This window comes from Amblyomma americanum, chromosome 3, assembly GCF_052857255.1.
Source record: "Amblyomma americanum isolate KBUSLIRL-KWMA chromosome 3, ASM5285725v1, whole genome shotgun sequence".
Classification (NCBI taxonomy): Eukaryota; Metazoa; Arthropoda; class Arachnida; order Ixodida; family Ixodidae; genus Amblyomma; species Amblyomma americanum.
In genome coordinates this window covers 112974500-112987149 of record NC_135499.1, presented here as the reverse complement: position 1 = coordinate 112987149, position 12650 = coordinate 112974500, and the positions used below count along the sequence as shown (strand labels likewise).

Here is a 12650-nt window from a genome sequence, read left to right as displayed (position 1 = left end):
AACTGGCTGCGCAGCGTGGCATCATCGAAAGACGCGTAGTCTTCGTAAACGAACTTGGTGTCGCCTCCAAAATCCTTCTCCAGGGTGCTCTTCACATCCTTTGCGACGATCTCTGAAAAAGTAGAAGGCCAACAGCGACATCGGTTGTGGTTCAGAGCGCGCGGTCGGCTTGCGAACATCTGGATGTTAGGTTTCCGAAATGTGATGTAATTTTTTCGCCTAATCCAACGAATGTTAATTTTTTAATCGCCAAGGGCTCGTAGCGCCGGCAACCTAAACGAGCCTTGAACCTCGACAGCCGCCTTTTCAGCTGTCTCATGCGCTTTTTACAAGCGCACTAAGTCCTTCATGGCTTTGTAATGTCCTCCTTAAGTGTCAATCAGGATGTAATTTATTTATTTATTTGTTTATTTACTTATTTATTTATTGACGAACTCAGAAAGGAATGGCGGGGTAGCCGAGTTTGGAGGAGCGTGAGTAGGTTGTGGATACCCCGTTTCACTTCCCACGTGACAGCACAGCTCGTGTTCAGCTCTTGTCCTGTTGCTACCAAATGTTGTACAGTATCTGCCCTGCTGTAGCCATTTGTTGTGACATCATTGCCACGAATAAAAAAAAAATTGCGCTCACACTTCTTGAAACCCTCTTGCGACACTTTTCTGCAAAGACACTACACCTGAACTAACAAAAGGCAGGGAACAGGCCGAAATTAACAATAATCTGCCCTTCAGTTTGTTTGCTCATAACCCACTTAGTTAACATAACGCTTCGAGAAATGTAGTCAAAGCGGGCAATATGTTTTTGTCATGGCATCTTCAACTCTGCAACCTACAGCCAAAAGGGCGTCACAGAAAGCCATCACAGGCAGATGTGTCTCCAATTTTGAATGGATTCTTCGTTAAAAGTGTTCATTAGAATTCTTTGTGACTTGCCTGAGGCAAACATAACGCGATTTTTCTGGACCGCCGACAGCTAGAAGAAAAATTAACAAAGGTGCTCTGTACTGCCAACACTTTGGGACCCAATGTGGTCATCATCATCATCAGCCTCAGTACTCCCAACTGCAGAGCAAAGGCCGCTCCCATGTCTCTCCAATTAACCCTGTACTTTGCCGAGTGCGCCTACCCTATGCCTGCAAGCTTCCTAATCTCATCCGCCCACTTAACCGTCTGCCGCCTACTGCTACGCTTACCTTCTCTTGGAATTCCCTCCGTTACCCTTAAGGACCAGCGGTTATCTTGCCTTCGCAGTACATGCCCTGCCAAAGCCCATTTCTTCCTGTTGATTTCGACTAGGATATCATTAACACGTGTTTAATCCCTCACCCACTCTGCCCGCTTCCGGTCTCTTAACGTTACACCTATCATTTTTCTTTACATTGAAGTCTAGGGTTGTCCTGACTCTATAAACGATTACCTTAGTACATTGTAGGCAACGGACAATAAGCTGATTGTTCTGCAATTTTTCAAGTCATTGACGTCTGCTGTCTTATGAATTAAGATAATGTTAACGTTGTTCCGAGCTTCGAATGCGCTTGAAATCATAAGGCATCGCATATTCACGGTGGTTAGCTTTTCTAGCACAATCTCTCCTCCGTCCTTCATCATATCTACTGCTACCTAATCCTGATCAGCTGCTTCCCCCTTTGCATTGCCGCTACATCTTTCTTTACTTCCCCTTTCGCTACTGGCGGGATGCCCCATTGCTTCGTGCTACTGGATCCCTTACTAACGTCCTGATTGCATTCGCTGTTGTATTGATTTGTCCCAGTGAGGTACCGTGGATTAGGTTTACTCCAGAGCGTAATAGGCGCCTGTATGAACTGCAAGGGTTCAAGATGGCATGTTTTAAGAGCTCTTGGAGTCTGTGTGTTCTGCTAGCTATCACCCAGACCAGTGCCAACGGTCATGCACTCTTGCAGAACGTCTTTGGTACACTACACAGAAGTACACGGGTAACAACAGAGCTAACATACTCGTTCTAGGGAGCTTCCAGCAGAATCGCACTTTCATAAAGAGGCACCAACCTGACGGTTCGTTCCACCTGCGAGAAGCATTTGGCATCATGACAGTCTGGCCAGACTGGTCGCTTCTGCGGCCAATCTTCGGCAGCTCATACTTGGGCAGCACCAAAATGGCTTTGCTGAACAGATCGGAGCCCAAGCGGGCCCAACTGCCACGTTCGGACGAAGCTGCTGGTGGCCCGATCGGCGGCGACGATGACGACCAATAATAGGCGGCAGCGGCTCGCTCAGGCTCGGACGAGTTTTCAACGCCTCCGTGAGTAGACGGCGGCCAATGTACAACGCCGGCTTTGAGTGGAGCCGCCGCTGCAGCTAGAGCTTCCTGGTAGAGCGTCAGGTCTATCTCGTCATCTACGCCATCTGTAACCAGTTCGAAAGAGACACCTCCTCTATTATCCCAATTGTCCCGCTGGCAAAGTCGCGATAAAATTATCTTCTTCGCTTAATTTTTTTCCTGGAATGCCCGGAAAGACCTTCAAGTTTTCTTCAAAGGGCGGAGGCTAAGAAGATCCTCGACTACACCCTCAAATTTTGCCGTGCGCATGGAAATTGGCTCCAAAAACATACAGGTCCCATGAATGCCTAACCTCAAGCTACTAATGCTCCGTCTTTAGAGGTTTCGCCATAAAACAATTCCCATAGGCCGTGGTATACTATCGTTCACCGGCGGGAAATCAGGCAGATAACTGCTCTTGTTAGCCCATTCGATATAGCATCGATTCTAAGCCAGGCACAACTGGGGAATTCTCACTGGAAAGAACTCGCGAGATATTCGACAGCCTTGTATTGTGAGGCATTCGCAACATCTCTAATGGTGAATGTTTGAACCACGATGAACCTGCACCAAAGGTATACTAATACTATGGTCACACTACAAAAAGACTAGACTAAAAAATAACCGTGTCCCAGCTCTGAGCACGTACTCGGCAAATTCCACCGGCACTACTGCCGGGTATTCAGAGCCTGATGACCCACTGCCCCAGTTTACGCGACATTTTCTTGTATAGGATAATTTCATTTTAAAAATTTAGTAAAACCACATTTTCTCTCTAAAGAAGCCTTCCAATGGCTCACCAATGTAAAATGCTAAACGAACCGCACTGAAACTGGCGTACACCTTGAACGTATCCTAGACTGACGTTTACTGTAGAAAGAATAACGAGCAATCGTGGCGGTGTAACTCGGCTAAAACGAACGAGGAGGCGCCGCAAACTCGGCCCCGCAGTAGACAAACTCGCGCTTCCGGTAAGCACGTAGATGAAAGAGCGTCTCCGGGCATCCGGGCGCCTGAGACACTCTCTCCCGAAAAGAACGTGGGGACCGAAGAACGCCGTTAAAAAAGGCGAGAAATTGTAGACAAAACGCCACAGTTTTACCAAATCCTGCCGTCGAAAACGCATGCCTTCAGAAGGAAACATCTGAACTGCTTGAATACAGGGCAAGCTGTTGCGTTACCAACTGTAAACATCCTACGAGGAGGAACGGTAGTTACCGGCGGCAGCCCTTTGTCATCGGCAAGTCTCGCGCACTTTGATGGTTTGGTAGCTACGTTTTCGTACGCTGCAGTGCGAACACGAAGGCAAGGATAACACGGGAGGTTTTTAGTTTGGTGCGACCAGCGTGCATTCAGGCAGAAGTTCCAATGCCGCGATGGGTATTGCGCACGATTTGCTCACTCATTGGCTTGTTGAGTTCGACGATGACATGACGAAAACATACGAACTCCAAGTCGTGATTGACAGCTTCGCTACGCAACACGTGTTGCCTTCAATGGCTGTGGTGACAACGTTCTTGTCACCAACAAATGCAAGTGCAAGATCTAGCCACCGGACATGGGCGCCATTAACGCGCTCAAGATGTCTTATCTTCGATGCATCGTCCTACTCATGCACAAAGCAATTCAAACACTATGTGTTGTTTCGGTTCAGACATCTTTGTTTACTGCCGTGGAAATGTTTAAGGCCATGTGGATGGGACTGACTGCGGAGTGCATCAAGAACCGCTTCCGTAGGGAATGCTTTATGGGTCAAGGCACGACCGAGAACACTGTTGAACATCCGCATGATTAGACGCATATGTATTTATAGCCACGCCTTGTTGATGCATAGATGTCCGGACATGATTTCGCTTGAAATGACTGCTTTGGTGCGGATCATGAGGCTGACATCGTAGAGTGATACACCAACGAAGCCATTGTGCACAAAATACAAGCGCTGCCCGACTGCCGAGAGTTTGATGACGATGGCAAGGAGGGTGTCCTGCCGCTAACTACCACGAATAGTTATATCCTTTTCTTAAACCAGCTTAAATGTTGGCACTTGCGTTCTCGGCGAGGAACATTAAGTATAACCGCTTGGCGTACGTCCCAGGGTGACTGGGGCTATGAGGGACGCCGTAGTGAAGGGTTCCGGAAACTTAAACCACTTGGGGTTCTTTAACGTGCGCTGACATCGCACAGCTTAGGGCCCCTAGCATTCCGCCTCCATCGAAATGCGTCTTTCGGGTCAGCAGCCGAGCGCCATAACCATTAAGCCACCGCGCGGCTCGCATAACCACTCTTGAAGGCTTGAAAAGCGCCGTAATATGATCTCCCTTGAAGAAACCACGCGCATAACGACGACCTTCTGTTAAAAATAAGCGCCTGTTTCGTTCGACTTCTTATTTCTGGCTATAAAATGAGCAGTGTGCTTGCTACGAACCTCGCATACTACGAAAGCAATCCGCGTGACCGTCAGGTTCTTTATAAGTGGAGTCGACTGTACCTCCTTTAAAGGCGCGGTGGCTCTGTAGTCTACATAGATATTTTCCAAAACCTTCACGTATGCCTCTTTTGCCCCCTTGGCTACGCAATGCTGGCATGAATGCTGAGGGTTTGCTTTATCGTAATCTGTGAAGGTTATAAATGGGAGTTGCTAATATTCTGCGCTTTTCTGTAATTCCTGATTGATCGTGCTAGTACATTCTATTGGCGACCACGCTTTTCGAAAGCAAGTCTGGCCCTTCGGTTTAGTTGAACGTTCTTTCGAGCTACCTGGTTCATTTCAATAAAAGGTAGGACTGCGCGAAAAGACAGGACAGGAGACATAGAAACAGAAACAAAACCACGGGGTAGTTGCTTACTGGTTTACTTGAGTATAAAGTTGCTGCGATTTTTTCAGGAATAAATTAAGTAATCGCCTTCTAAACAAAGGGCAGTAAGCTCATCGGTCGGAAATTTTTAACATCTTGACGTGTCCTTTTTTACGCATAAGGGTTATGTCAACATTCTTCCAAACTTCTGGTACTATCGAGGTCGTGAGGCACTTCTGACACGGTGTCCCTGCTGTCACTCAACAGATGTGTAGTTACCTTATCCTCAAAAGCCGCTTCCGCTTTTGCAATGCTCTTAAGACTTTGAATAGTTCGTCTTTGGTTACGGGCGCGATGCACAGTTCAATTATGCCACTACATCCGTCATTATTATGATTGTTTCGGCTACTCTACAGATGTGTAGAATTCTCCTGCTGCTTTAGCTATCTTGGTCATATTGGTAACTACTCATGGGGCGTACATATCATTTCTGCCCGTGTTTATTTCCTGTAGAATGCTTTTAGGCTACCCCCGTTCTTTAGAGCTTGCTCGATGCTCTTCATATTATAACTGCGTGCGTCATTTTACGGGTAATGATTACTTTTGACAGTTATGCCAACTTTATTCGCATCAGGTTTAAGGCTGTCTTGCTTGGGCGCGTCTTAATTATTAAGAGAATTCGTCTACAAAGGCAACTTACCAATATGCTATCAAAATACCCCGCTCCCTTCTTCTACCCCCTATTTCCTGCACTTATATTGTGCAGTTTATGATTATATTGGTAAGATCTCCTCTCTCATAAACTCAGGTCATCGTCTTCAGTTAAAAGGAAATATCTGTCGAGCAGCGAGATTCTGGACTGCTTTACTTTCCGCTTTATCGTTAACTCGTTGATGTGCTTTTTCTCGCTAGTTTTCTCTGTTTCCTATTCACATACCGGCTAATGAGAAAGCTTCCCGTCCTGTGGTCGCTGCACCTTACCTTTCCTAGAACCTCCACAAGCTGCACGATGCCGCGTTTGGCGCGCAGTATAAAGTCGATTTCATGTTTAGTCTCGCCGGGCTCCTTCAAGTCCGCTTGGTTGTTGCTGAAGATTGCATTCATGATTCGCGAACTATTTCGTTCAGCGAACTCTGCTACTAGCTTCCTCTGCTATTCTTACTTATAACATCGTCCCTTACTCCATGGTCCCCTTTCCTGCTTCTTGCCTACTTAGACACTGAAGCCGCCTTTAAGTGTAGTGTACTGCGCTTTTACTTTACTCACTGCCGATTCCTGCACATCCTTCAACTTGTAGCTCCAATTAAATTGCACTGTTAGCCTCTCGGAGAGTGTGAATGATTCATCGATGTTGCCAGCTATATTCTTGTTGACCAGAAATTCTCCACGAAGTTTTGGCTTCTACGGAACAGCGTGATAGCAGAACACATGCTCACCCTGGTGTATGCGACACCAGTTTTTTACCTCACTAAGCCCTGCGACACCGCAGTTAATGACCTATAGCTCGTCTAACCGCAGTGCTAGGCTAGACACACCGTATCAGGTTTTTTTCATTAAGCGGCGCCAGGTTCAGTTTCCAGCTGGAGCCAGTCTGGATGCAGTGACTCTTAGCCCCCTCCGCTGCGTTACAGGTCTGACCGCCGACCCGGTCACTTGATATGCAGCCGCCGGCCGGGAGTGAGGGCTGAGGGTTATTCCCGCTCTAGTGCATTACTAACGGGCGCCCTTCTAATTAGCAGTGGTAAGTATCTCATCGCGAGACCTTTATTAAGCCAGATTAACAATGAGTTTTACAATTTACAATGAGCTTTCAGGAAGATTCATGGCTCTCGGTGTACGTAATTATTCCGAAATCTCACTAAACACCATTGAGACCAGAGCATAAAGACTATTAGAACCCTCGTCTTCCGCAGGAGCAAGAAAATGTGTGAAGGAGGGGAATTTCGTGTGATGATATACCACAGCATCAATGCCGCTTACGCCAGAGCTATTTGATTCACCAGCTGCGAAGCTCCTCGTGTAACACGTGCATTTAAACCCGGATCTGCGAGGCCCAGAACTAGAAGGTTAGCAGACTGCCACGCCACTTGCAGCTTTCAGACGAACTGTTCTTCGTCGCTCAGAACACGAACAAAGTGGAGGAATAAAGTTGCAGGGCACCAGCGTTTGTTGGCTGCTCAACTTAAAAGAGGTGCCACAGTGTGATCGCCTGCGTGAAGTGGCCGCGGGTAACAACCGGGGTTAAAGTTGAAATTTCGCACGCAACTGGTGTGATCAAAGAGCTCAACGTTACGCGGGAAGGCACCGTATAGCGCTGTCAAAGCCAATACAACAAAAGGAAAACAACGAACTATGCCCGTGGCTCACCGATTATGTACGACTCCAGGTCGTCCTCCTGCTTCGGGACGACGTCGACCCAGGACGGCGGAGGCGGCCTGAAAGTCCCCTGTAGAGCATCGTTGTACCAGTACAGGCCGGCTGCGGGAAAGGCGAATGCGCATGCGTAGCTTGTAACTTCAGACACTGGCAAACATCATTCATATTGTTCCCCAACCACGTTGGTTCAATGGCTTTGGCGTTTGGCGGCTGATCTCAAGTTCGCGGGTGCGATGCCGGCTGCGGCGGAAGCAAGAAACGAAAACGCCTACGTTCTATGCGATGTCAGTGCACGTTAAAGAACATCAGGCATTCTAAATCAGTCCGGAGCCCTCCACTACGGCGTCTCTAGTTGAACATGTCGCTTCCGGACTTTAAATCTCAGAATTTACAATTAAAAATCGTATTATTGAGGATAAACCTGTAATTATTGCGCGAAAATAAAACGTTACAACTTCCGGAAGCGATGCGTTGATCTGTAGAGCTCTTTTTCGAAAGCCCAGCGACAAGACACATATAGCAAGAATATATGGGTTTAGAAATATACGTGCAAAGCTTATGCCTAAGCGTTTAAAATGAACCGCTTTTTCTTCAGAAGATAAATTTTAGCGCGTATTTTCTCTCGAGCCTGATGTTTTTGCTCTTTTCATCGGCATGGCAGTGATACTTTGCATGAAACTGAAGCTCCCGCATTGTTTTCAGAAACACTGTACGAACTTGTATCATTGTATAACTGTAGCATCACTTTACCAACTTATCACATATGGCAATTTTTTTCCCTTTTTCAGTTCACAGCCCAACTGAGTTGAACTACCACGCGGCGGTAACCACAAACACATGAGCTTTCTTCGTCTAGCAGCGGTGGCCCTGCTTGTTTGCCTTTTTTTAATGAAAATGCAGAATAAATAATCGAAGATTCAACAATTGAGGAACTGGCCGAGAAGGCGGCTTTCCGAAAAACAAAAACGCAGCAGAGCTGCACGGGCAGGTGTGGCTCCCGATGGCGGCAGTCATGTTTAAATGGTGACAAGGTGCTGAAAGAATGCCTTTCCTGCCCGCACACCAAATCCCACGCGACAGGTGGTCGAAATTTATCCAGAAAACTTCACGCATAATTCGTGAATTTCAACAAAACGCGCACTGCATGTCTGCACTGAGGTCCGGAAATGGGTAAAAACAGACCACGCGAGATGTCACCAAACGTCACCAAACTTAATCAGCTTTTAGAGGAATGAAATTTTCTCACCAACAGCTGCTAGGTATATGCAATATTCTTTACTCATCTATCACAGACATGCTCGACCTAGAGAACCTACGATTCTCAGCGGAAAGCATGTTAACACAGCGTTTACACGCCATCCCTCCCTACCACGTTCAGAATTATTGGCTTGAAAGAAGAGACGTCATATTTCATTATATAGTGTGGGTTTTGACCGAATGCCGTCTGGTCGAGCAGAGGCTCTTTTCATGCGACGACGGTAAGGTCGACAGGAGTGCTAGTGAACAGCTTTTCAGCAACGGCGCTTGCTTTCAAGAGCGCACTCCATTTGACGTTACAGAGCTTTGCGATTGCCTCAGCTGCTGCTTGAAGGGACACTGAAGGCAAATAGAAGTTGACCTGTATCGACAGTGTACCGCGTTTTAATCCCAAAAGCACCACACTCAGCGATATAAAAGAAAGATAAGATAGAAAGTACAAAAAAAAAACGAAACACAGGTGTCGCCATCACCGGCCGATATCGTAAGTAAAATGTATGCGTCTACATAATTGCTTGGGCGCAGATCCCGCAGGCTATGCTGCACCGCCATTCACTTCAAGACGGTTGCAACCCATCCTTTCCGGCATATGGACGGCACGAGTTTGAATCCACGGGCGGGATGCTCTTTGAATCGAATCTTCTCGGCGATTAATGCGTCTCTTCGTGCCGGACACACGTGATCGCAGCCAGGGGGGTCCGAAGTATCAATTTCTACTCAGAACATTAACTTCATGGAGTTGTCCTAAGTGTCCCTTTAACCAGCCCGTACTTGACGTGTGATGGATCCATCTACAAGCAATCGATCGGAACCGCCACGGGTGCATGGATACCCGTTACAACAGTAAACTTATTAATGGAAGCAATTGAGGAGAAAGTGGCCAAGTCTTTCGTCGACCGAACGAGTTTGAGATGCGTCTAGGTCTGCTTCTGCATCCTATCGACAAAAAACAAATGCAACGCTTGCTGGATCATCTGAACACTGTAGACGTCTCCATTAACTTCCCTCTTGGTAGAGGAAACAATGAAAGTACCGCATTTTTTTACGTCTACATAACACGCTCTTGTATCGGCCTAAAGTTTAGAGCTTACAGGAAGTCCACCCACTCCGGAAGATGCCTCGATTTCAAACTGGCGCATCCATTAGCCTCCAAATGCTCAGTCGTGACGTCACTTTTGATCAGGGCACTCTGCTTGAGTTCCCATGACCACAGCCTCAGCATGGTATTATCAAAGCGACTTAGAAAGGAACGAGTATACTGCAAAGTGTGTCCAACGGTCAGCTCGACAAGTATTCCTAGCCGGAGCACGCACAAGATGCAACAGCATCATCTCTACCAAAAGTCGTGGCAGTTCATTACATCCCCAAGCGCAAGTGAAATCCTGGCTCGGGTTTTCAAAAACAAAAGGTGCGCTTTGCTGACATGCCGACTAGCAAACTGCGAGGGGAACTCTTCGACGTAGAAGATGTTCTGTCTCGTTCGAAGTTCTCGCCTATCATTTACAGTATAGCCTGCGGTGATTGCCATTTTTTATACAACGCGGAGACAGGAAACCTGCAGAAACGGCTATAAGAGCACCGCAATGATGTCAACCAGAATCACACGGCCTCAAGTACAAGCGCAAAAAGCATTCCATGAAACTCCCGGGATAACGTGTAATTCATTGCTACCGAAAGAAATTTGTATATGCGGCCGCGCTTGGAATCCTTGATAATACAGACGACACCGAATACACTCAACAGTGCAACGGGAAACCTCAGTCTAGCTTGTGAAGATGCAATACTGTGATTCGTTAAAGCTACAAGAGCTGCGCGTTAAAGGGCCAGTTTTTCATTGTGAAGAGGAAACCCGGGCAGGTACCGGGACCTCAGCTAATATTTTGTCAAGATCAGTGACCAAAGTGTTTTTCTACTATGATTGATAGCATCAAGACAGATATCGTGGCAAGCGCGCCCCTATTCTGTTAACCACGTTACCCAGGCATTGCCAAAAGTGGACAGGATGTGGGCTCGTGGAAAAAATGGCTTCGTGGCAAGCTAAGCCAGTTTACTGAAATGTCTGGAAGGAAGAGAGAACACCAAAGTCCCATCCACTCACATTACTCGGTAAACAGGCAAAATAAGAATTTTTTTTTCCTGAAAAACTGCATGCCGTAAAGTTGCGTCCATGGTGGAACGTGCCGTTGGTCAAAAAACGAACGCCATACAACGGTCTGAGTCGCACAGACCACTCCACTCAGTGTAACGAAAAACAAACAAACAAAAAGAATGTAACAGAGAAGAAAATAAAATTGTTTTTTAATTTTAAATGTCAATTGTGTGCACTGCGAACTGGTAGCATTCTTTTATACTGTTTGTCTTAGCATTTTTTTCCCTTCAGGCTTCACGTTTCATCGAGCAAACAGGGTGTTTTTTTTACGTCAACTAACGAAAGCAGAAGTCAATATTTGTCAGAATAATGAGCACGGTATCCCGTCAACCGCCATTTTCTAGCATATAGATTTGGCACCAGTGGTAACGTAAAATTATTTTCTTCAATTTCATTGCTTATGTTCGTTTCTTAAGCAGTAAATTACTCTCGTAACCCTGGAATTACAATATGACTTCGTTTGTTGAGGTTTAACATCCCGAGGCGACTCAGGCTATGAAGGACGCTGTATTGGTGAGCTTCGGAAAATTCCCACACCTGGGGTTCTTCAACGTGCACTGACATCGCACAGTACACGGACCTCTGGCATTTCGCCTCCACCGAAATACGACCGCCGCGGCTGAGACTGAGCCCGCGTCTCTCAGGTTAGCAGCCGGGCACCATAATTATACACCCGCCGTGACGGTGAATTACATTCCCACAAATCCTAGTATATTAACATTAGGGCTTCCAAATATTTTGATACATTGTAAGAAGTTTTGGATATGCGCGTTAAAAATTAACGTTTGCTGTTTTTTTAACAAAACTGAAGATTTGCCTTTCGTGAGGCATGGATGTACTGTTTAGGTTAGGTTAGGTTAGGTTAAGGATTTTCAATCAAAATGATAGACGGTGTCATAAAGGGTTAACGGCGTAAGGACAGGTTGGCCAAAAAGCGCCAAGGCTAAACTTGCTGGGATTTGCTGGAGGTGAGGCCAAATACGAATTTTCTCAAGCATCTGAGATAAAAACAGCCGAGTGCGAGGCTAGAAGAGAACTTGCACCCATTGGAAAACCGATGGGTGAGAGATGGCACTGGGGATCGAACTCCGCCCCTCCCGCAGACGAGGCGGATGCCCAAACTACAAGGCCATTGCAGCGGAAGCAAATAGATATGCGCAAGGATCACCAGGTGGTCCTCCGGCAACTCACAGAGCACCCGCGTGCCATACAAGGACCGGTCGCAGACGCAGCGCAGTCGCGCCCCTCTCGCGCTGTAGCAGTCCTGCAGGAAGCAGTGCATCAGCCAGCACCGGCCCGCGTACACGTCGCAGCGGTCGCCCGTGAAGCCGAACAGGCAGCGACAGCTGCGGCCCTGCATCCAATGGCCACGGGGGCAGTGGGAAGGTCGCTGCTCAACCAAGGTGCTCACAGACGCACACATCTAGAACGCTCAGTATCCAGAAGCTTCACGCTTCGCAGCAGGAAGCGGAGTATACCGGGTGTTTCAGAGAACTCTTACGAAAGTTAGTAAAATAGTGCTTCAGCACTCGTTAGCACCACTTTTATCTATAATACTCACATCACGTGTGCATGTTCCGACGCCACAGAACCGTGTGTGCCTCCCTCTTTTACACGATGGATCTGAAATGAGAACCACAAGACCCACAAAGTAGAATCGGCATCACACAACGAGCCTGGTTCGGACCCAGAGGACGGGAAGCGAGTTGTTTGTAGCAACACAGGTCTCTGACACCAGCACAGAATTTATCAGCAATGACGCCACAGGATAAAGGC

The 12650-nt window shown here is 47.1% G+C and overlaps 1 protein-coding gene across 1 annotated transcript; it reads right to left on the bottom strand.

The window, feature by feature from the left end:
• Positions 1-1790: 1790 nt before the first annotated feature.
• On the bottom strand, positions 1791-12297 carry LOC144124019 (uncharacterized). Its single transcript, XM_077656699.1, has 4 exons — positions 12066-12297; positions 7460-7570; positions 2027-2383; positions 1791-1822 (listed from the first exon to the last, which is right to left on the bottom strand). The coding sequence occupies exons 1-4, from the start codon at positions 12295-12297 to the stop codon at positions 1791-1793; spliced, it is 732 nt and encodes a 243-aa protein (XP_077512825.1).
• Positions 12298-12650: the final 353 nt, after the last annotated feature.

Coding starts and splice junctions, on each gene's coding strand:
- LOC144124019 (XM_077656699.1), bottom strand. CDS start 12,297: ATGTGTGCGTCTGTGAGCACCTTGGTTGAGCAGCGACCTTCCCACTGC. Junction 2,384..7,459: donor CCTGGAGTCGTACATAATCG/GTGAGCCACGGG, acceptor AACTGGTTACAG/ATGGCGTAGATGACGAGATA. Junction 1,823..2,026: donor CAGGTGGAACGAACCGTCAG/GTTGGTGCCTCT, acceptor GAACCCTTGCAG/TTCATACAGGCGCCTATTAC.